General features: G+C 44.6%; 2 protein-coding genes across 5 annotated transcripts in view; both read right to left on the reverse strand.

Annotated features, from left to right (window-relative positions):
• The window catches only part of RNF8 (ring finger protein 8), a 39,892-nt gene extending 31,094 nt beyond the window's left edge, over window positions 1-8,798 (reverse strand). For all 3 annotated transcript variants that reach the window (XM_070418659.1, XM_070418661.1, XM_070418658.1), the window contains exon 1: window positions 8,627-8,798. In XM_070418659.1, the coding sequence (XP_070274760.1) occupies window positions 8,627-8,737 (111 nt within the window). In that variant the 5' untranslated portion in view covers window positions 8,738-8,798. The remainder of the gene's footprint in view (window positions 1-8,626) is intronic.
• Window positions 8,799-18,559: 9,761 nt separating this feature from the next.
• Window positions 18,560-25,189, reverse strand: part of TBC1D22B (TBC1 domain family member 22B) — an 85,951-nt gene continuing 79,321 nt past the window's right edge. For both annotated transcript variants that reach the window (XM_070418663.1, XM_070418662.1), the window contains one exon: window positions 18,560-20,506. In XM_070418663.1, the coding sequence (XP_070274764.1) occupies window positions 20,378-20,506 (129 nt within the window). In that variant the 3' untranslated portion in view covers window positions 18,560-20,377. The remainder of the gene's footprint in view (window positions 20,507-25,189) is intronic.

Raw genomic sequence — 25,189 nt, forward strand, 5'->3', positions numbered from 1 at the left:
CCTGCCTTGCTTCACAGCTGGGCCTCGTCTGGGCACTTCCAAACCCCATACAAAGAGGAGGAATCTGCAGATCTCTCTTTAGTTCCTGCTGGGTGGCCCCAGGCAGTGGCTGACTTTGCACCTCCTTGGAGATCCAAGAGCCAGTGTACCCAGTGGTCAGTGTGAGACCATCCAGATTACAACTCTTCACATCCATAAGTGACACACTCAAGGGGCAGACTCAGTGAGCACCAAAGCCCCACTGAAGCAAGTCCTGCTCCACAGGGGTGTCTCCTGCACAGCAGCTCTTCCATTGTAGACACAGCTGGTCCTCCCAGCCAATTGGCCTGGAGGTCAATTCCTCCCAGTGATACCAACAGCAATCAAGGCTCAACTACAACAAGACTGTGCACAGAGTCCACAAAAGGGTGCACTAAAGAGTGTACCTATAGTCCCAGAGGCTCCTTACACTATGAAGATAGTGTAAGGAGCCTCTGGGACAACTTCAAGCAAACCAACATCCATATTATGGGGGTGCCAGAAGAAGAGAGAGAGCAAGATATTGAAAACCTATTTGAACTGAAAGTCAGAAAAAGAGCTTCACAGACAAGAAAAAGCTAAAGGAGTTCATCACCACCAAACCAGTATTATATGAAATGCTGAAGGGTATTCTTTAAGAAGAGGAAGAAGAAGAAAAAGGTAAAGATAAAAAATTATGAACAACAAAGTGACAACAATTACATATCTATCACTGCCACCCCAGTACCTATGGATGCAGACAGTGGGGTGGCGAGGGCCCGGGGTGGGGTGGGAACCGGGTGGAGGGGAGTTATGGGGAGAAAAAAGAGGGACATCTGTAATAATCTGAACAATAAAGATTAAAAAAAAAAAAAGACACAGGTGACTGGGGAAGCTGAGCCACTGGGCCCTATAGGACACCTACTACACAAGGCCACTCTATCAATTCAAGGAGACTTAGCAGCTACCCAATACATAGAAACAAACGCAGGGAAGCAGCTAAAATGCAGAGACAAAGAAATGTGTCACAAATGAAAGAAATGGAAGAAAGCAAACTACTGAATATAGAGTTCAAGACTACAGTTATAGGTTACTCAAGAATCTTCTAGAAACTCCGAAGAACTTAGTGAGACCTTCAAGGATCTTAGTGAGAATGCCAAAAAAATGGAAAAGGACCAGTCAGAAATTAAGCATACACTGACTGAAAGAAAGAATAATATACAGAGATTTAACAGTAGAGTAGAGGATCCCAAGAATCAAGTCAAAGATCTGAAATACAAGGAAGCAAAAAGCACCCAACTGGAAGAGCAAAAAGAAAAAAGAATCCAAAAATATGAAGATAGTGTAAGGAGCCTCTGGGACAACTTCAAGCGAACCAACATCCATATTATGGGGGTGCCAGAAGAAGAGAGAGAGCAAGATACTGAAAACCTATTTGAACTGAAAGTCAGAAAAAGAGCTTACAGACAAGAAAAAGCTAAAGGAGTTCATCACCACCAAACCAGAATTATATGAAATGCTAAAGGGTATTCTTTAAGAAGAGGAAGAAGAAGAAAAGGTAAAGATAAAAAATTATGAACAACAAAGTGACAACAATTACATATCTATCAACAAGTGAATCTAAAAATCAAATGAATAAAAAATCTGATAAACAGAATAAACTGGTAATAGAATCAGGGGCATGGAAATGGAGCGGACTGACAATTTTCGGAGGAAAGAGGATGTGGGGGGGGTGCAGGAAGAGATGAGACAAAGATCTTATATGCATGCATGCAGTACCTATGGATGCAGACAGTGGGGTGGCGAGGGCCCGGGGTGGGGTGGGAACCGGGTGGAGGGGAGCTATGGGGAGAAAAAAGAGGGACATCTGTAATAATCTGAACAATAAAGATTAAAAAAAAAAAAGACACAGATAGAAGATTGAAAGAGGACGTAGCCAAAGACAAAGCTCTCAGGAATGCCTAGTAAACATTCTACCACATGTTCTGGATATACTCTTCAACCAGTTGTAATTCAACCAAAGTCTTTGTATCAAGTCCATACTTTCCATCTTATCCCAAAGACAGCATGAGAGCCCTTGGAAAAGGTTGCAAAGGGGCCCCAATTGACAGCTACCATACTTTCCAGAGGGACAGTCTAGTTCATAATAACCCGGTTGAGGAAGAAAATGCAATTTTTCTGAGATCCAGATCTTGGAATTTCCTGCTTGTTCTTCTTGGAGCACAAGCCACCTCTTTAATGACCCATACCACAATCTTACCTGGGAACATTACACCAAATGATCTGTGGTTTTCTAAAAGCTGCCTGCTTGGCTCCTTTTGAAAATCTTTCAGGATCATTCCTGTCCTCCTCAGTCCCTCAAAGAGTAAATGACTTTCCTTGCTCTATCTTTTCTTCCCCACAGACTTTCACCTCAGTAACTGACACTATTATCCAATCATCACTTAGCCCAAAACTCAGGAGCTATCTTTGATTTTTCTCTGTCCCTCATTCCCATATTCAAATCATCAGCAAATTCTACTAGTTGTAATTTAGTATGTCCTATATCTCTTCATCTCTATCTCTATGGTCACTGTCTTAGTCAAAACAACCTGGCTTCCTCCAGTTTTTGCTTTTGCACTAGTCCTCTTTTTTTTTTTAAAAAAAAAAATATATTTTATTGATTTTTTACAGAGAGGAAGGGAGAGGGATAGAGAGTTAGAAACATGAATGGGAGAGAAACATCGATCAGCTGCCTCTTGCACACTCCCTACTGGCGATGTGCCCGCAACCAAGGTACATGCCCTTGACCGGAATTGAACCTGGGACCTTTCAGTTCACAGGTCGACGCTCTATCCACTGAGCCAAACCAGCTAGGGCTGCACTAGTCCTCTTAAACTTTATTCTTCAAACAGCAGCTGGGGGTAATGTAAAAACTTTATATCAGATCATTTCCTCTCTTTCCTTAAAAGTCTCCAAACTTCCTTCCATAGCCCATGCGGTCCTGAATGCCCTAATCCCCTCTACCTCTTTAGTCTTATCTCATACCATGATCAGAAACACTCACTGCTACCTTTTCACTTGTCCGGCTCTGCTTAGAACATTCTTCTCTCAGACATTTATATGGGCTCCTTCTCATCTTTCAATTTTTAGCTCCCTGGAGGCCTACCCTAATTACCCTATCTAAAGTTGCTGCCTGTTCCCTACCCACCTCCATCCTACCCCATTGCATTCCTTTAGGTTATTAGCATGCATTTATCACAATCCAAAACTAACTTGCTCGTTTTATTTATTTCTGTCTCCATATTACTAGAATAGAAATTTCATGAGCCGAGACTGTATCTGTCTTGTGTACCACTGCATTTCTGTACCTGACATGGTGCTCAGTAAATGTCTGCGAATGAATGTAATAACGAGATCTTGCTTATGCGTCCTCCCAGATTCTAAAATGGGTGCTTTTTAGGTCAGAAGTTGGAAAGTGGGTTATTACCACTGGAAACTATAGAGCAACAAGCAGCCAGGAACTCTTAAAATCTGACTTGTTGCCCTTAAATATTTTGTGGTGACCACTTCTACCAAAACCATAAGTCCAAAGTTTTGCAGTTCTTTGATGGTTTGTTAGAAATTACATTAATTGGCCTGGCTGTGGTGGCTCAGTGGTTGAGCATTGACCTATAAACCAGGAGGTTATGGTTTGATTCCTGGTTGGGGGACATGCTTGGGTTGCGGGTTCAATTTTCAGTGTGGGGCATATAGGAGGCAGCTGATCAATGACTCTCATCATTGATATTTCCATCTCTCTCCCTCTCATTCCTCTCTGAAATAAATAAAAAAGATATATTTTTAAAAAAATCCATTAATTATAGAAGTTTCTCTGAATTAATATATGTATATATCCTTTAAAAATTGAGTATTTAAGGATTTATCGTCAACCATATTCAGTATGAATTCCCATTTAGGAAGCTTTATTTCTAATAAAGGAAGTATTCCATATTCCATTTTAATACTTGAGGGGAGAACCATATTGCCATTGTAAATAGCCTGGAAAAAGTAATACAGAAAAGGGAGATGAGTGCCCTTTTTCTGAAATTGCCTCCTACTGACTCTGGATCTAGAAAAGGAAGGACACAGTATTTTTTTAATTTTTAATCCTCACCTGAAGGTATGTTTCCATTGATTTTTAGAGAGTGGAAGAGAGAGGGAAAGACAGAGAAACATCGACTGGTTGCCTTCTGCATGCGCCCTGACCAGGGCCCAGGGAGGGGAGGAGTCTGCAACCGAGTAACAAGGTACCTGCCCTTGACCAGAATCAAACCCAGGACCCTTTGGTCTGCAGGCCATGCTCTAACCACTGAACTACACCAGCTAGGGTGGAAACACTCTTTTTGGTCCTTCTCTTCACTGGCCCTAAAATTTACATTAATAACCCATGGCTCAGCACCCTGCAGTGAGCTTATCTGGATATCTCGGCATCATTTGTTAACACAAAACTTAATTTCCTGTGGGAACTGAATGTCAACAAACTACCAACTCCTATGTTGGGGTTGTTTCTATTTGCTGTACAACAGTTTTGCAAAGCTTTGAACTTACTGAGATCATTGGTCTACAAGATTATCTTGTCCTTACCCACCTTCACCAATCCTATCCCTTTCCTCCTGGGAATGGCTCCTGTTTACCAGATGACCAGCATGTATTCTAGAACCATCCTTTCTTTCCCTTTTCCAACCCTCTCAGTGCACAAGAGTGGAAGAGAGAGGGAAAGACAGAGAGAAACACAAGAAAGGACAAGGAAAAAATGAAGATATTATGACTTTCCCCAAAGGCCTACATACTCATATGACCAGAAAACTAGATAATTTGCAATAAATCTAACTTGTTTTTTCAAAAAATGCCCTGGTTTAAGAAATTTAAAGACATACATTCAGGCAGACAGTTTACTACAGTATTCCCTACAGTGAAATGAGAGGAACCTTGTTTTATCATTTGATCTGAGAAATCTGAGACTATGAAGTGAACTAGGAAGGCAGGAAATTGACCTTACACAGCTGTTATAATTAAACTAGAGGCCTGTTGCACGAAAAGATTCATGCACTAGGCTTTCCCTTTCCCTGGCTGCTGGCACCTGTTTTCCTCCAGCACCTGGGACCCAGGCTTTCGCTCCGGCCAGAGCCACCTTCAGTCTTTGCTGCTCTGGCCAAAGCTGCCTTCAAGCCTTCACTGCTCCGGCTGGAGCCGCCTTCAGTCTTCGCTCCACCGCTTCACGCCTATGTATGCAAATTAACCACCATCTTTGTTGGCGGTTAATTTGCATATCCCACTGATTAGCCGATGGGAGTCGTAGTGAAGGTAAAGTCAATTACCATGTTTGTCTATTATTAGATAGGACTAGAGGCCCGGTGCACAAAAATTTGTGCACTAGGGGAAAGGGGGGGGGGGGGGTCCCTCAGCCCGGCCTGTGCCCTCTCGCAGTCTGGGACCCCTCGAAGATAATGACCTGCTGGCTTAGGCATGCTCCTGGGTGGCAGAGGGCAGGCCCAATCCCTAGGTGCAGCCCCTGGTTGGGCTCAGTGCAGGGCCGACTGGAGAGTTGGGGCGCCGCCCCCTGTCATGCACAGAGCAGAGTGTATCAGGAGGTTGCGATGCCACCCCTAGTCACGCTCAGGGTAGGGCCGGTTGGGGGGTTGGGGCACCGCCCCCTGTCACACTCAAGGCAGGGTCAATGGGGAGGTTGCGGCACCACCCCCTGTCACGCACAGAGCAGGGCCGATCAGGGGGTTGGGGTACCTTCCCCTGTCTGGAACAGAGCAGGGCGGATAGAGAGGTTGTGGCCCCGCCCCCTGTCACACACAGAGCCGCAGGGCGATCAGGGGGTTTGGGCGCTGCCCCCTGTCATGCTGATCCCGGTGCCGCGAGGCCTCGGTGATTCCGGTGCTGGGAGGCATATTACCCCTTTACTATATAGGATAGAGGCCTGGTGCACAGGTGGGGGCCGGCTGGTTTGCCCTGAAGGGTGTCCTGGATCAGGGTGGGGGTCCCGCTTGGGTGCCTGGCCAGCCTGGATGAGGGGATGATGGCTGTTTGCAGCTGGTTACACCCCCTTCAGGGTGGGGGTCCTCACTGGGGTGCCTGGCCAGTCTGGGTGAGGGGCTGAGGGCCGTTTTCAGGCTGGCGGGTGACTGAAGCTCCCAACCGCTCCTTTTTTTCTTTTTTCTTTTATTCTGGGCCAGCTTTAGCTCTGAGGCTTGGCTCCAGCTCTGAGGCCTCGGCTGCTGAAAGCAGGTATCTGGTTTGTTTGGGTTCTATAATCGAAACACTGTTTCAACTCCAGCTCTGAGATCCCAGCTGGCTGAAAGCAGGTTTCTGGGGTTTTGTTTAGCTTCTATATTTGTAACAATGTTTCAAACTGCAAGCTCAGAGGCCGGCAGCCGCAGGCGGGGAACGTTGGCTTCCTCTGTCACTGGAGCAAGCAAGCCTCCTGTTAGCTTCAAGCTGCCTGGCTGCCGGCCGCCATCTTGGCTGGCAGTTTATTTGCCTATCTACCCTGATTAGCCAATGGGAGGGGTAGCAGAGGTACGGCTAATTACCATGTTTCTCTTTTATTAGATAGGATGATATCAGCATACCTCTTAAAGCCATGTGCACATCAGCTTGTGCTATGGTTTGGGACCATTTCAATAAGTAAGACTTCATCTCTTGTCTTTCACTCAGGTCTCTCTTCATACATACTGCAGGCTATGCTCCAACTACTTCCTAAGACACCCCAACCTTGAATACATCCAGGCCTGGCAGGCCTCTCCACCACACAGGACTGTGAGACAAGCCAATCCTCCTACATGCTTTTGTTTTCACCATTCACTCTGGCATCTGTGGGCCTCTCCTCAGAGAAGCGACCCCACACAAAATTATCCAACAGTTTAAAATATGGATAGGAATGCTTTTTAGTTCTTTTGCCCTGGCTGCAGGTATTTTAATTCTTTCTGTCTTCCCCTCTCCTCATCAAGATTCCCAGTATTACTAAGCTATTCAGAAGTAATAAATTAATCCACAGCAATTTAATCTGAAGAATGAGTTAACACTTGACTTCTGAGTACTTTATGCAGCTGTTCTCAACCTGTGGGTTGCGACCCCTTTGGCGGTTGAACGACCCTTTCACAGGGGTCGCCTAAGACCATCCTGCATATCAGATATTTACATTACGATTCATAACAGTAGCAACATTACAGTTATGAAGTAGCAACGAAAACAATTTTATGGTTGGGTCACAACATGAGGAACTGTATTTAAAGGGCCAGAAGGTTGAGAACCACTGCATAGAGTTGTGTGTGGGAGCCTAGTACATGTGTAGGGCTCAGATTAGGTAATTATGTGAAAGCCCCAACCCTATGCAAATACAGTTATTATTCAGGTGTTGGAATCTTCATTTGTGAAACTTCCCAAAGGCGTACGATTTTGGAAAGGGCAGTACGGGGAAAGGGAAATGTGCATTCTCTGAAAGAATGAATGCCTAACGTGGACTTTGGGTAATGACACCTAGAGAGAAGAGGGATCTGGGGACAGAAGTGTCTTCCCGATGTTCTCCAAACCACAGCATACAAGGAACCCTTTAGAACCCCTAACCCAGCAGCATTTAAGGCTGGACCTGAATCCCTCCTCTGAATTGAGGAGCCATTGCTCCAAGACAGCACTAAACAATCCTCCTCTTGGCACTCGATCATCCATGCCTGCCTCAATGTCCTCAGGCTGCTGCACTGTGCACAGTATAAAATCCTTTTTCCTGTTCAGCCACAGACTCCTTGAGAGCAGAGCCCTTATTGTTTGGCTCCTTTATAATACACCACACAATGTAAGCACTCAGTAAGTACCTGGAGGACCGAGTTGAGACTATATAGTTGATAGGAAAATCTAATTAAACATCATACATATGATGAAAGACTGCTTTGTCTTTCCTACAAATTGTTCCGAGACCCAAAGGTTCCAGTCCCGATAGCGGGTCCCGCCCCCGGCTCCCTCCTCCCTCTCCCTCGCCCTCCTTAGAACCCACATTCCAAACGGCCTCCGGGAGGAACGCCCGTCTCCCCTCGGGGATTTCTGCCTTTATGGCCGCACTGGGGAACGGCACCAGAGCCTCGGCTGTTTCCAATCCCGGCCCCGACCCAGCTCGGGGGTCCCGTCGGCAGCACCGAGCTCGCAGGAGAAACGTGGCCCGCCCCACCGCGCCCATTCCCCTCAGGAGTTAGAAAAGAAGGCTTCTTCACATTAAAGTTTGAGCAATTTGACTCAAAACTCGCAACTGTTTTCAAATAAACTAGAGAAAGTTCACGCTCTCCGCGCAAGTTGGGCTCACGGTTCCGGCGCCCGCGCCGGGCTCCGCGCGACCCAAACTGGGGCTGCCCGTCCCCCCACAAGTCGCCTCCTTCCCCAAACCCAGCGGGTCCTCACGTCCTCTGCACCCACCTGCCCGCCTCCTTCCAGCCTGGCTCCCGGCTCGCCTCCGGCCCTTTCCCCCTCGGGGTCCCCACTTTCCCCTCAGCCGCCGCCCGGCGCACGCACCCAGCCCGGGTCTCCCCTCCAGCCCTGCGCGCCTCTCCCCGCCCGCTCCCACCTCTTCCCATTCATCTGCGGCTCCCTGCGCTCCCCGCGGCCCGCGCACCTCGCTCCCATCCTCCAGCAGCAGCCACTCGGCGTCCATGCCCACGCGCCGCAGGCACCAGCTGCGGCCCCCGGGGCGCTCCCGCCGAGCCCGGGAGCCGGGGTCCCCCATGGCCCTCGGCCCCGGCTCGCCGTCTGCACACAGCCAGCCCCCGGCCAGGTTCCTGCCGCCTCGCCGCTTCTCTGACAACATAGCCACACAACAGACAGAAGCAATCGCTCTGCGCTCGCGATGGGCGCGAACTCCCGCCCCGCCCGCCCGCGTCCCCGCCCCGCCCCGCCCCCGCCCCCGCCGCCAGCGGAGCCACTGCGCCTGCGCGGGAGGACGGCCGACTCCCGCAGGTGCGCCCCGAGTGCCGCGGGGGTGTGGGTCACCTAACTCTGGAAGCGCACCCGCCTCGCCCTTTCTAGTACCATCCCCCCCTGTTCTAGCCGCATTGAACTAGAACCTCTTCTCACCTTTCCTTTCTCTCTTTTTTAAAAAAATATATATTTTTATTGATCTCAGAGAGGAAGGGAGAGGGAGAAACATCAATCATGAGAGCCATTGATAGGCTGCCTCCTGCAAGCCCTACTAGGGATCCAGCAGCAACCTGGGCATGTGCCCTTGATTGGAATCAACTCGGACCCTTCAGTCCGCAGGCCAATGCTCTATCCCTAGCCAAAGCGGCTGCGGCTTTTTTTTTTTTTAAACATTTTGCTTCATGATGATTTCCATAAAACTGTAACCAACTTTTAACGTTAAACTTGTGATAATTTTAAAATGTTAAGTCTGTTCCTAAGTCAGTGATGGCGAACCTTTTGAGCTCGGTGTGCCAGCATTTTGAAAAACCCTAACTTAACTCTGGTGCCGTGTCACATATAGAAAGTTTTTGATCTTTGCAACCATAGTAAAACAAAGATTTATATTTTTGATATTTATTTTATATATTTAAATGCCATTTAACAAAGAAAAATCAACCAAAAAGAGTTCGCGTGTCACCTCTGATGCGCGTGTCATAGGTTCGCCATCACTGTCCTAAGTAGTATATATTGTGCATGACTTCCTTTTACTACCGGATTTCTTCTTTTTAAATAAAACTCACACTAGGCAAATCTATCCAGATTTCTGGCCAGTGTGGCTCAGTGGTTGGAGGTTAGCCAGCACGGGAAGGGTAGTGTGTTGATCCCGATCAAGGGCACATACCTGGGTTGCGTGTTTGATCCTGGCCCCGGTGGAGGCGCAGGAGGCAACTCTTACATAATGTTTCTCTCGAACTCTCTTCACCCCCCTTCCCCTTTCTTCCACTCTCTAAAAATAAATGGAAAATATATATTCAAGGGAGAATTAGCAAAACAAAGTAAGAAATGGGTTACTTGAGGCTTAGGTGTGGGAGCCATGATGGAGTGCAAATAGACTTGAGAGAATTTTGGAAAGTGCTAGAAATTTTCTAAAACTGGATTGTAGTTATGATTGCATGGTTGTATAGGTTTAATAAAAAGTCACTGAAACATACATACACTTCCAATGGGTGAATTTTATGGTATGTAAATTATCCTTAATAAACCTGTTATTTTGTTTGTGTGTGTTTTTTGTTAATCCTCACATAAAGATATTTTTCTATTGATTTTTAGAGAGAGTGAGAGAGGGACAGAGAAACATCGATGTGAGAGACACATTGATTGGTTGCCTCCCACCACCCCACCAGCACTGGGGATTGAGCCTGCAGCCGAGGTACCTGCCCTTGACTGGATTCACGGCCCATCAGTCCACAGGCCGATGCTCTAACCACTGAGCAAAACTGGCTAGGGCATAAAGCTGTTAATTGAAAAAACAAAAACAAAAACCCTCACAGTCCTTCCTTTGATTCTCCAATATAATGTGGTAACTGCTCCCTATAGTGAGTACCTCTGTGATAATTCAATGTCTCCTCTTGCCTTTTCAATTTTCCAATACCTGGTTAATGATTTTCTTAAATTCTGTTGAGAGGAAAGACATATATTAAATAAATTATACAAAGTATAATAGTAAATAGCTAACATTTATTGAGAGCTAAGTGCCAAGAACTGGACCAACCTCCCTACATTATCTTATTTGCTTGCCACTCACAAACAATATGATAGTGGTTACAATTATAATTCCTATTTTAGGGATGGTGGGAAAAGCGGCACAGAGAGGTTTAGAAGTCTTCTCAAAGTAAAAATTAAATGGTGGAGTAGGATTCCAATTGAAGTCTGTTTCCAGAACCTAATTTCCTAACCATGGCTACAACCATGGAGCTTGTTATCTGTGTGGCATTGTCAGATCAAGAATTTCGGTCTGTGATGTCATAAAGGGTTAGGAAAATTGGTGGGTACCATAACTGCCCGCCTGCTTGCTGCTCCTTATCGTTCAACTCGCTGCTCCTTAGCGCTGCCGCGGAGGTGGGAGAGGCTCCTGCCACTGCCACTGTGCTTGCCAGCTGTGAGCCTGGCTTCTGGTTGAGCAGCGCTCCCCCTGTGGGAGCACACTGATCACCAGGGGGCAGCTTCTGCATTGAGCGTCTGCCCCCTGGTGGTCAGTGTGTATCATAGCGACCGGTAGTTCTGGTCATTCTGCCGTAATGGTCGCTTAGGCTTTTATTATATAGATGGTATTAAAAACCAAGATCTGGGCACTAGGTATGCTTGCTGGTAATGGAAAGTTGTTGCTTCTAGGCTCTCTCAGCTGACAGAGCAAGGAAAAATATGTGTGAATGAATACTAACCCCTCTATATCCACATACCTATGAATATTTATATGTATGTAATACATCCATATAAATACATACATACATATATACAGCTATCTATTTCAATGTGTAAGCGAAATGTATGCATACTGACACTTTACAACTCCAATGCAGTACCAGCTGCCACCTGGATCATTCCAGTCATCCCCTTGCTTATCTGTAGCCTTGCACTCCAAGAGTGAACCTGGCTCTCACTATCAACCATTCATTTACTTAACTACCATTTTCAGGATACATGTATAGTGGCTTCATAATTGTTAGCTCATACACCTGCAGGAAACATCTTTTAACAACTAGAGTGGACTGCTTATGGCAGGTCTTTTGACTTTAGTCTTACAGAGTTCACTCAATTCCAGAGTTACTTAAATAGGATTGGCACCTTTTCTCCCCACCCCTTTCAGAGAGATTATTTCATTGGTTAGAATCTGTTGTCAAAGTCCCCATTCTGTCTGGGATCTCTTGACCTCATAAATGATTTTTAAAAATTTAAGTACCATTAAAGTTCTAATGTAAAGTTCTGTAAGTTTTGGCAAAATGCGTAGTGTCACACATACACTATCATAGAGAATAGTTTCTAAGCCCTACAAAAATCCCTTGTGCTTCACCTATTCAACTCCACCCCCACCCCACCCCCACATCTTGCTTGTTTTATTTAACAATGTATCTTGGAGCACTCCATAGCAGTGTATACATATATTCCTGCTTCCTCTTTATAGTTGTAGTTACTCAATAGTGTGGATGTGCCATTGTTTCTTCAACTAGTCCCTTATTGATAAACAGTTCGGTTCTTTCCAGTCTTTTGCTATGGTAACTAGTTCTACAATGAATTAGTAGGTATCATTTTGAGTACCTATTACATGCTTTTTACATATTATTTTAATCCTTACTACCATCCTGCAAGATATCCCCATTTACCTAGGAGGAACCTGAGACTACTGGGCTGCCTAAGATGTCCTTACCATGAGTTTCTTAATGGTTATGTCTTATTTTCTGTTGTATTCCTGACATTTTTATTGAATGAATGAATGTAACTCAACTAGTAAATGGCAGTACAGGGGCTAAAGCCAGGGCTGTGAGCCTGGATCTACCTAGTCCCACAGGCAGCACTCATTACAATCTAGCCATGGTTTCTAAGCTGGGATGGCCATACCTGGGAAAGAGAGCAGGATGCAGAAAAGGAAGTAGGTGTTACCTGTACCTGTGGACCTGACATGTCTCATTGCATATACTCAATCAATGTTAACTGAACAGGTCTAAGGAATGTTAGAAAGAATGGGGAAATGGGGAAGGAAAATGACAAGAGGCCAAAACCGGTTTGGCTCAGTGGATAGAGCGTCGGCCTGTGGACTGAAAGGTCCCGGGTTCGATTCCGGTCAAGGGCATGTACCTGGGTTGCGGCACATCCCCCCCGTGGGAGATGTGCAGGAGGCAGCTGGTCGATGTTTCTCTCCCATCGATGTTTCTAACTATCTATCTCTCTCCCTTCCTCTCTGTAAAAAATCAATAAAATATATTAAAAAAAAAAAAAAGAAAATGACAAGAGGAGGAAGCAGAGGGCAAGAAGAAAAGGAAAGTGGGAGAGAAATATGGAAAGAAAATGTGGCAGATTATTTTCTAAGATGATTACAAGAATATCACCCATCCCATATGCTCTTACTCTCAAGTTGCAAGAATCTAAGTGAGTATGTGACTCAGAAGGGATGCTACGCCATCAAAGGTGATAGTTTCCACCGAGCCTTTTGGGGATGCTCTTGGAACCCAGTTGCCATGAGGAGGCAGAAAGAACCACATGGAAGAGGCCACAGGTAGATGTTCTGGCCAACAGCTCCAACTGAGGTCCCAACTTGATCCAGCATCAACTGCCAGACATGGGAATGAAGGGACCCCTGTATGACACCTGACCATGAGTCACCACAGCCTTTGAACCTTCCAGCTGAGGCCCCAGACATTGTAGAGTAGATCCAAGTCATCCCTCTTGTGCCCTATCTGAGTTCCTGACCCACAGAGCTGTGTTCGGCCATTGTCTGGGGACAGTTTGTTATGCACTAAAAAGAACTGGAACAGGAAAAGTGGGGTGGGGGACCCTTGAACAGTCACTGGTTGTCTACCTTAATGCTATGGTAATACTAGCTGCTGTGATATACAAACCCCAAATTTCAGTGACTTAACACAACAGAAGTTATTCAGTGCAGTGTTTCTGGATGGTGGACAGCCTTCCATTAAGTCATTCAGGAACTCAACTATTGTCATCTGTGGCTTCTCTATTGTCCAGAGCTGGGAGTCCTTTGCATCCAGGAATCAAAACCGGGAAAAGGAACACCTACTTTTTAACTGTCTTGTCCCAGAAGTGACATATAGTCCTGCTGCTCACATTTTATTGGAGAGAACTGGTCACACAACCCCACCTCGATCCAAGGAAGGTCAGGGAACGTAGTCCCTGGCTGGTCAGCCAGTTCCCAGAAACAACTCTACATCATGGAAAAGGAGGCATGGATTTTGGTGGTCAGTTAGCTGTCTCTGGAAGACGGTAGAAGTCAAGTTAAAGAATTAAAATGATGATATGACAAAGCTTTCCCTGTCTCCCCCCTTCTCCCATTTCCTTTCTTTTTATCTCCTTGGAAAAAGATGGAGTACAAATGGTCACTTTTGCTCGCTGTGTGGTTTTGTGTGAGACCAGCCCTTACCCAAGTCAGCAGTAAACTGGAGGCCACTGGAGCGTGGTAGTGAGGTGCATGGAGTCTGGAGCCTGGGCTCAAATCCTAGCTCTGCTGCTTACTAGATATGAAACCTTGAGCCAGTTACTTGACCTTTCCAAGCCCGTTTCCCCATTTGTAAGATGAGGGTGGTAGGATAGCACTTACCTTAGAGGATTGTTTTGAGGATTCATTTGGTTAATTCCTGTAAGATAGTTATGTGTGGTACATGGGAAGTACCCAGTAATTGTTAGCTACTGTTGTAGAAGAATGGAGTGTCCGCTTCTGCAGAAGCCTCCTCCTGGGGGTACAAACGCTATCTTCCTACTCTTTTCTATATTCTCTTGTCTAAGAGACACGAATACAGGATGTTTCCCTTGTTTAAATGGGTGAAGTTATAAAGTAGAAATCCCTTCAATAAACTTTAAATTCTTTTATTACCTATCTCCAAGTAAGATGAGTTTTTCAAAATGTGTAACCAAACACATTTGGTGAACAAGGATGAATCCACTTTGGGGGCACAGCTCTGCCAACTGATTTGAAGTGTGATTTCCTATGTGAGGGTCAATAAAGAGGAGCTGTTTTTTTTCAAATTCAGGAACTTTTTCATTATGTTTTCAAAAGATTGAGCAGAGAAGAAAGGGGTCTTGATGTAACATCTCAAGCAAAGCCCTGTTGTTTCTCCTTAAGGACTTTCTTGAGATCACAGGATAAGTTTTCCATATATCACTGCATTTAGTCTCACCTTGGGGGTAGGGTGGGCAGCGAGGGCACAGGTGGCTTCCCTAGACTCAGGGTGACTAGGGGGAGCTAAGACCCAGCCTTACTGTGTGTGTGTGTGGGGGGGGGGGGGGCAAGGGGCGGGGGGAAGGTGAGGCTGATGGCTCCACATTCTCATTCAGGCTACCTTTCCTCTTACTCATTTATTCCACCACTGTCTCTTTTCCACCCTCCCCCAAATGTAAGACTTCTGCTGAAGGATTCAGAGAAAGATGTCTTTTATTCAATGGGAAATGTTTTAGAAAAACAGAAGCAGGTGAGGAGGGGAACAGGGACCATCTGCTTTGGACAGATTGTGCACTGAGTAATATTTTATGTAAACATAGGACTTCAAGTATAAAGTCAGAAGATATTTCTGGCACCTTTAATCAAGTTTATGATATTTTGGAAGTACTTATAATGAGTCATCAAGTTTATTATATTCTGGAGGTATCTGTAATCAGTAATTAGGTGAATGTTTTAGAGGTACTTGAAATCAGTCCTGTATGAAACCACCTCGTTCCTTTGTGATCAGGGCCCTGTTTCTTTAAGCCAGCGGTTCTCAACATGTGGGTCGCGACCCCTTTGGGGGTCGAACGACCCTTTCACAGGGGTCACCTAAGACCATCGGAAAACACATATATAATTACATATTGTTTTTGTGATTAATCACTATGCTTTAATTATGTTCAATTTGTAACAATGAAATTGGGTCACCACAACATGAGGAACTGTATTAAAGGGTCATGGCATTAGGAAGGTTGAGAACCACTGCTTTAAGCACTCACATCCTTTAACTTGCTAAATACCAGTGTCTAGTTCAAATATTTAGTACCCATCTGATTTAAAAAATACATGTATTTTCCACCATTCGGTCGATTTGCCTATTAGGCTTTTATTATATAGGATAGCCTGGTCAGTGTGGCTCAGTGATTGAGTGTTGACCTATGAGGTTCGATTCCTGGTCAGGGCACAAGTTTGGGTTGCGGGCTCGATCCTTAGTGTGGGGCGTGCAGGAGGCAGCCAATCAATAATTCTCTCGATTCACTGATGTTTCTCTCTCTCCCTCCCTTTCCCTTCCTCTCTGAAATCAATAAAAATATATTTTTAAAAATGATGAACTGCACATCGACTATAAACTGTTCTGATTCTGTGTTAATTTCATCTTTCTCATCATGAGTATAAAAGCCTCTATTTGGTACCTATGGCAGCTTCCAAAACTGTCTCTGTATAGATGTAGATGTAACCAACACTGACTCCATCTTTGTATGCCCCTTTCTTTTGAATTTCCATGTTCTGAACTTGACCTCGATAGTCTCAGCCAGGACCAAAACCTTATGGTTAATGATTAGTTGCGTCCTATAAGCTTATACAATATAACCATAGAGATTCCTGTCAGTAAAAGGCCAGAATAAATATCAAAGTCGGTGTTGGTGTCAATTGTAAGCAGTTTTCCATCATAAGACCAGGAGGTATGCTCCCTTAGTCTTGTGGCTCAATAGTAGTTCAGCTATACTATAAACATTTACTGTAACAACTGTCCAGCAGCGGTGATTATCTGCACAGACTGTGGGGCCACCCTCCACGCTGACCCACTCTTCCTGTAACTTACTCTACAAGTTCTGTTATAATCAATGGACTTGCCTGCCTCATTTTCTGGTCTCAAGATACCTTCTCGGTCCGGTGGTCATTGTACCTCCGTCCCTTCGGACAGTCTCCAGCTGGGAACTGAGTGTTGGGAGTCCTAAGAAGAGATATCAAGGGCTCAGTTACTGGGGTTTAGCTTAGTTTCTGACTCCAATCCTTAAAGCTTTACAAAGATGCTGGACATGCAAAGTCCAACTCAAGATAAGCCAAATACTGTCAGTAAGAGGCTCTTGCCTCAGGAGCAAATGAGTTCACTATTTGAGTAATCTGTCACCATCCCTTCCCAGAGGAATACAAGCCGAGGTGGGCCTATTCAAGTAGAACTGTAGAGATTTAGATTACAGAAACATTAGGTCCACTGTAGGTCAGAGTATGCAAGAGTTAGTTTTCAAATTTTCATCAACTTTCTAATCATGACCAAACATATTTCAGAAAAATGCTTGACTTTTTACATAAATGAAAATCAGAATTTTGAATGAAGACTAACTCAGAATAGTTATTATTTTCTGGAACATTTAATGGCTTCAAGTCCAAACAATATCAAGTAGAAATACTGTCCATGTTTTATGATAATGGTTAAATTCCAAGGTTAACTGTAAACAGTCACTTGAATTTCAAAGTCAGATACCCCTTATATGCTCATGGGAAAGTCTGGTCTCTATTTTCAACTCTCCTTAAGTTCTTATTATAGATTGCTACCTGGATCCTGGTATCTATTCTTCCTTTCCTCCATAATAACAGAATCATGATTTTGAGCCAGGTACATGGCTGCCTGAACTGACTAATCCCCCAACATTCCTTGCAACTAGGGGAGACCTATCATGGGGTTGAATTCTGACCTGTGAGTCTTAAGCGGAGTTATTATGGGGTACCCTTCTGGAACCTCCCATAAACACTACTGGCATATTTCCTATGTTTCTTTCGTTGTCCCTTCTTTAATCCATCCTGTCGCTTGGAAAGTGGATGCAGTAGCTAGAGTGTTAGTTGGTCATCTTGACCATGAAGACTGAGAGAAGTCCAGGTTCCTAAAGGCTTTGTGAAACAGATTCATCCCATGACCCTGGGTTGCCTACTTTTGGACTTTTATGTGAGAGGAATTTCCATGTTGTGTAAGCCAGTTATTTATTTTTTAAAATATATGTTTATTGATTTCAGAGAGGAAGGGAGAGGGAGAGATAGAAACATCAAAGATGAGAGAGAATAACTGATTGGCTGCTTCCTGCACAGCACCTACTGGGGATCAAGCCTGCAACCTGGGCATGTGGCCCGATGGGGAATCGAACTATGACCTCCTGGTTCATAGGTTGCTGCTCAACCACTGAGCCACATTGGCTGGGCTAAGCCAGTTATTTTTGGCTTTTGTTAGATATAGCTGAATTTAATCCAAATGACTGAAACCAAGAAACACTCTCAAATGAGCCCTAGGAAGAAGTTCCAGGTGAAGAAACCATTCCAATCTATACTGCAGACAAAGACGTAGTCAGCTGCCTTTCTGGAATCAGGTTACTAAGAGGAAAACCAACCAACAACCAAAAAAGAAGAAACCTTAATGAAGACCCTAAGTCAGGGGTCCTCAAACTACAGCCTGCCGAAAACATTTATCCGGCCCGCCGGGTGTTTTTGCCGCCGCTGTGTGCATAGGAATTTGTTCATAGTTTTTTTTTAAACTATAGTCCGGCCCTCCAATGGTCTGAGGGACAGTGAACTGGCCCCCTGTTTAAAAAGTTTGAGGACCCCTGCCCTAAGTGGAGGACCAGTCTTGGAACACATTTTAGTTCTGAATGGTTTGGTGGAAAAACAGTTTGATGGACAAGTTAACTCCTTTCGGACAAGTTAATCCACGTAAAGTGCTTGTCCCCGTGTTTGGCACATGGCGAGGTGCTCTCTCAGCCATTAGAGCCACGTGACCACTCAGTCTGCTTCCAGTGTCCTTCCCCGAGGCGGGCGCAGTGGGCCTGCTGATGTCCCCTGCCTGCCTTACAGAAGGCTCATCCCCACACTTACTAGTATCAACAGGAAAAAAACCTAGAAAAGGGGACTCCTTAGTTCCAGGTTACACAAATCCACGGGAGAAAAACCAGCAGCGGAGGAGGAAATCCACTCTTTATTTACAATTCTTCCACTTTACCCACAATTTCCCATACAAACATAAAAACTAAAAAAATAAAACCACCACTTGGGAACGTAAGTGTCTTTCTTCAGTCCAGCTGAGGCTGGGCCCCGGGCCCGCTCTGCGGAGGAGACTGAGGCACACGGCGGGGAGGGCGCAGGGTTAGGAAGGATGCCTGAGAAACAGCTCCAGATAAGAGACAAGACGCCTGTGGGTGGCTCTGCTGGCAGACACCAGGGTGTCACCCCCTGGGACACGGCTTGGCTTCCCAAGAAGATGACAGCTGCGTGCCACCATCCCCCACTTCTCCACTACCAAACGCCAAACATCGAACAGGAGTCACACATCTCGTGAGCTGGATGGGATGTGATCACAATGGTGGGGACACCAAATGCCTCCCTCTGAGAAGAGCCCCAAACCCCAGGGACACACCGGAAACCCCTTTCCTTGGCACTGACAGTCAGTCACAGCTTCTGTCCTGAATACAATGCTGACTTACAAATGTAAAAACAAAAGCCTTCCCCCATTCTGGGGGAAAGGCAGGGGCTACAAACATGCAGAAGGGCTTCTGCCTCTGTGGTCCTCTCTCTGGGAGGCTAGGGGTGAAGAGGGGGGAGCTCTGACTGAAGGCAGGAAGGAGCAGGGCAGAGGCTCCACCAGGGCCGGGGAGGGGGTGCAGAGGGGAGGAGAAACAACGGAGACACTGAGGCTCAGCATGGCTGCCTCTGGTTTCACAGCAGCTCCATCTGCTCAGCACAGCCCACCCTAGCAGATCCCACTCACTTCCCTCCCGCCCAGGAGGGCATCCAGAAACCAACCTGCTGGCAACGTCACCTGCGCTAGTGACCCGGATTGCGTTCACAAGTTGATGCGCATTATAAATATAAAATCATATCTGCTACAAAGAGGACATATATTTGTACATCTTTACCCATATACATAATAACACAATTTACACATAATATCTTGGAGTGGGTCATCACGGAAAAGGATTGGAGAGGTAAGGAGACCCCTCTCCCTCCCCTGCCCTGTCCTTCTCAGGGACGCTTGCACACTTGGTCGCTGGGCCTTTCCCAGCTGGTGTGATGGGCTAGTCTGGACAAAGAAATTCAGACAGGCAACTAAATGTTGGGTGGGCATACCCAGCCATGAACACAAGCGCACGCTCACATACTAGTGAGAAAAGGAAAAATAAAACCCCTAGCCCTTGGGTACAGGCTCTTCCCAGTTATAAGCATCTGCGTCTCCTCCATCTGAGAACAATGTGAGAACAATGGTCTTGAAAAGCTGCCCCTCACTGGCACAGAGCAGGGCAGCAGGTAAAGGGCTAGGAGCCGTGGACAAGGGAGAGGGGCTAGGAGTATTTTGAAAACATAAGGCGTTTCTGACCTGTGATCAAATCAAACTATGTCACAAAAAGCAACAATATCAGTTGGGGCTGGGAGGCAAGAGACAGCCAGTCCATGGATGGTCAATGTAAGTTAAGACCCTGAGCCTTCCCCTTCGTTTCTCCAGTTTCTTTTAAAGGGGCAGACAACCCTGTACCTCTTTTTCAGTCCTCTCCCAGAGCTGGCCCATGCACGTGGCATGGAATACTGACAGCGGTCCAGGAGACCCATCCAGGGACATGGAGTGGTGGATAGGCACGCCAAAAAGTTAAGACCTGGGCGGCGGATGTGAGCTTTTTACAGCAGGAGTGGTTCCTGGTCCAGTCCACGGCTCGCACAGTGGCCACAGTGATCAGATTGCCATCAGAGATGGGGGCAGTCTGGGTCCCCACGGGGAGATAGCACCTATCGACGGTAGTGATTGGGGGCGTCGGCGAACATGTACTTGAGCCTGTACGCCTCGGCGAGAAGCAGCCCGATCTCTTCGTTGCCCCAGTGTATCGTAGGCAGGTTTTGTAGCAGCATGAGGAGACCCTGAAATGCAAGAAAGGACTTTGCTCATCCCGGGACCACAGAGCAATGGACCCGTAGGCCCTGGACGGGTCCCTTTCTCTGTCCCACATCCTGACAGGCGGGGCCTCCCTCCTCCCAAGCAGCACACGGCCCTCTGTCCCCAGGAAGCACTGAAAAGCTTCTGCTGATTTCCCAATCCACTAACAGCTGCCTCTTTAAAAATATTATAAATAGAGAATGACAACAGTAAATATGGATATTTAAAAAAGAAAAATAATCACTCATCATCCAAACATCTCCCTAATTTTGAAGTATTCCTTTTCAGTCTTTTCACATGCATATTTCTTTAAATAGTTGTAATCATAATTAGGATTTCAGATAAATTTTTACCTATAATTATCATGTTTTTCCATGCAGCCTTCAAAAATGATTACATTCAATATTAGTATTGTTATGTGGCTATACTAATATATGCAACCATTTCCCTTTTGTTAGTAACTTAATTTGCTTCCTTTAAAAGAAAAACAAAAACATTTACTAGTACTGGCGACTGCTACATATCCTTCTGCATGGACACTTTTCTCGCAATACAATGTCACCCTATTCCTCCGCCCTGTTCTCCAAGACCATCCTCAACCTCCTGCCTAATTCTCACTGTTCCCCTGTACAGGCCTCCTCCAGCCGGGTCCATTCCGCTGCGTCTGCTTGTGCTCCCTGGTTTAACTTATGTTGTTCCTTTCACTTGGCACACCTCTTCTTTTAAAACTCCACCCATCTAAACTCTATTAGTTTTCAAAGCACAGGTCCCTCAAACAGCTCCATGGAGACCGCTATTAAAGAAGACATTGGAATAAAAATGAATGTGAGATTTTAGGTTCTCTAGGTATTTAGTTACCTACGCTATTGCTGCTGCTTCAAGTTCTTTCTCTGTCTCTCTTTCTGAACTGGATATTCTTGTTATTTTTCTGATTATAAAAGTAATTGTAGCAAGACACAAACCCCAGAGCCATAAACTTACTAAGATTTGGTTACATATAATTATAAAAACCTTAATGTGTCGAGGCACCAAAAATAGAAATAAAGTATAAGAAACTAACTGTAAGGAAATATGCATAACACCTGTAAAAGATGAAAGGTTAATACCCATAATCAAAGAGTGCCTACATATCAGTAAGAGAAAAGGGAAACAACCAAATAGACAAATGGCTGGGCGCTGCGAACAGGCAACGCACAGAATGCTGATGGCCCACCCACAGGCTGTGGTGCCTTAGCAATGTTTTGTAGTGTAAAGGTCTTGCCTGTCTTTATGAGGTTTCTTCTTTCAGCAACAGAAACTTAGCTGGCTTTATCATACTGTTCACGCATCACTGCAATGTATGGCCAATATGACTAAGTTCTGATTAATTCTGGATTTTGCCCTAAACTTTCCTTCTTTCTCCCCTTCCTAGAAAATGGATATAAATGCAGGAGTGGAAGCAGTCATCTCAGACCCTAAGGTTTTAGAGCCACGTGCTGATGATGGTAGAGCAACAAGCCAGAAGAATCAAAGAAAAGTAAACAACTATCTTGTTTTAAGCCACTGTTATTCTACGGTTTTGGTTACAGGACAGTTTAAATCATCTTAACAAATACAGGCCGTGTATAACAAAATCAGAAACACCCATGGTGTTTGATCCAGGACTCTATGTCTGGGTCCCTCTCCTCGGGAAATATTCACACTCCTGTATAAAGGTAGTCACTGCATCACTGCTCCCAATAGCGGGAATGACACCAGAGAAGTCTCCTCCTTATGGGAATAGTTAGATAGACCGTGGCTATCCATATCATGAAATACAAGGCAGCACCTGTAACAAATGAAGTAGGACTCCATGCACCAAGGTGAAAAATAGCTAAGACATTTCTAGGAGGAAAAAAGAGGAAGTTGTAGGAAAATACGTATAATATAGAATCACTTAGGTAAATGGGAAAACATAATATATTTATAATTTATATGTGTATATGAGTGTATAAAAACTTTAAAAAACCTATATTGGTGTATAAAAACTGTAGAGCAGTTGCTTTTGGGGAAGTGAGACTTTCACTTTATCATTATACTTCTCTATCTTTCAAACCCTTTGTTTTCAATTTTTACAATAAAGTCTTAATAGACATTTTGTGGAAGTTTCGTTTAGTAAAAAGAAAAAAGCAGAAAATAAAATACCCATAACTTCATAATCAAGAGGAAGCTATTTGCAATGTTTTGGCATATTTCCTTCCAGTCCTTTTTCTGCACATTTTACACAGTTGAAATAGTTCCTCTATGCAATGTTGATCTATTTAGTGTTTATCATAAGCATTTCCTCTAATATTAAGAACTCCTTGTAGACATTCTCAATGGCCAAACAATTTTCCATGATGCAGATGTACCATTATTTATTCTACATCTTCCTGTTTTGAGCACTTGATTATTTCTGGTTTTTCACTATAATGAAATTATAATGAACAGCCTTATGCATAAAGCCATATTTTAGACTATTTTCTTGGGCTAAAGTCCTAGGAATGAAATTACTATGTCAGAGGGCATGAATATTTTAAAAGTACTTAACACTCATCCAGAAAACGCATTCCAGAAAAATGCTCATTTCCCTGATCTCCACCAGCACTGAATACTATCATTAAACAAACTTTGTTAATTGTGACTCCGTCCCTGAGATCTCCAAGCCTGAGAATAAAACTCGAAGCCTTAAGTCCAAATGGTGGTGAACCCACAGGAAGAACAAGAGAAAGCAATCAGTCTATCTGTTTCTCTATCTGCCCATACTCTCCCATCAACTTATTTTTTAAAAATATTTTTAAAATTAATTTCAGAGAGGAAGGGAGAGGGGAGAGAGAGATAGAAACATCAATGATGAGAGAGAATCATTGATCTGCTGCCTCCTGCATGCCTGCCACTGGGGATTGAGCCCACAACCCAGGCATATGCCCTTGACCAAAATTGAACCTGGAACCCTTCAGTCTGCAGGCTGACGCTCTATCCACTGAGCCAAACCAGCTAGGGCCAAACTTCTTTTTTTATTTTATTTTATTTATTTATTTATTTTAATATATTTTATTGATTTTTTACAGAGAGGAAGGGAGAGAGATAGAGAGTTAGAAACATCGATGAGTGAGAAACATCGATCAGCTGCCTCCTGCACATCTCCCACTGGGGATGTGCCCGCAACCCAGGTACATGCCCTTGACCGGAATCGAACCCGGGACCCCTCAGTCCGCAGGCTGACGCTCTATCCACTGAGCCAAACGGGTTTTGGCCAAACTTCTTTTTTTAAATGTTGTCCTTGGAATATAATACCCTCCCCCATGAACTCCCTGACTCCCCTTTGACCCCTCTTCTGCTTCCTATGCCTTCCCCCAAAGGCCCCACCCAAACTCCTCAGGGAGTCAACTTTTATTGTAACTATAAGACTCTCTATTACAGAGGTCTTAACCCTTTCTGTACCTCAGACTCTGGCTACTTGGTGAAGCCTATCTTGAGCTGTATGGTAAAGCCATTTTCAGAATAATGGTTTTAAATACATAAAATGAAATACACAGAATCACATAGACCAGTTAAATTGAAATATAGTTATCAAAATGCTTTGTTTTTTTTACTAAAAAATGTTTTTATTTCAGAGAGGAAGGAAGAGGCAGAGAGAAATAGAAACACTAATAATGAGAGAGAATCATCAATCGGCTGCCTCCTGCACACCGCCCGCCTCACCCCCCAAGGGATCAAGCCTGAAACCTGGGCTTGTGCCTGACCGGGAATCGAACCCTGACCTCCTGGTTCATAAGTTGATGCTCAACCACTGAGCCACACTGGCCGGGCTTATCAAATATTTTAAAAACAAATTTGTGATATTATAATGTATATACTTCATTAATATATTCTATAAGAAGATCTAATGGCAGATTAAATACTATAATTTCAAACTAGTAATAAACAATGTTACAATCAGTGACAAAGACAGATACTACTACTATTACTGTGCTTTGTTGCCCATACTCATTACTGCAGGAAACACTAACTTTGAATTAGGGGTCACTGAAAAGAAAACTAATTATGTTCCATTCACATCCAGGGATCTCCTGACTTCTAAATGTGGACCCTATGTTAAGGTCCTTGTTCTTCTTGCAGCTTGCCCTTCTCTTGATCCACACCACAGCTAACAAGAACTCTTATACTTCCTTCCAGAGTCTAGTTTAACACTCAGGTGTCCACATTAATACTAAAATTAATTTTTAAAAATATTTTTTCATTGATTTCAGAGAGAGGAAGGGAGAAGAGAGAGATAGAAACATCAATGATGAGAGAGAATCATTTTGATCGGCTGCCTCCTGCATAACTCCTACTGGGGATCAAGCCCACAACCTGGGCATGTGTTCTTGACTGGAATCGAACCTGGGACCCTTCAGTCAGCAGGCCGAAGCTCTATCCATTGAACCAAATCAGCTAGGGCATTAATATTAATTTTTAACTTAATTAATTCATTGAAAAACTTTTTTATTGCTTTTTGTTGGCATAGAATCTCATTCCCACTTTCAATCAACTCACTGGGTGAGGCCCAGTTGCTATCCTATTTCATTTTTATTTTTTAATAAATTTTTATTGATTTCAGAGAGAAAGGGAGAGGGAGAGAGAGATAGAAATATCAATGATGAGAGAATCATTGATCAGCTGCCTCC

Source organism: Myotis yumanensis, unplaced genomic scaffold (assembly GCF_028538775.1).
Source record: "Myotis yumanensis isolate MYYU_CA2020_CCGP unplaced genomic scaffold, mMyoYum1.0.hap1 SCAF_6, whole genome shotgun sequence".
Lineage (NCBI taxonomy): Eukaryota > Metazoa > Chordata > Mammalia > Chiroptera > Vespertilionidae > Myotis > Myotis yumanensis.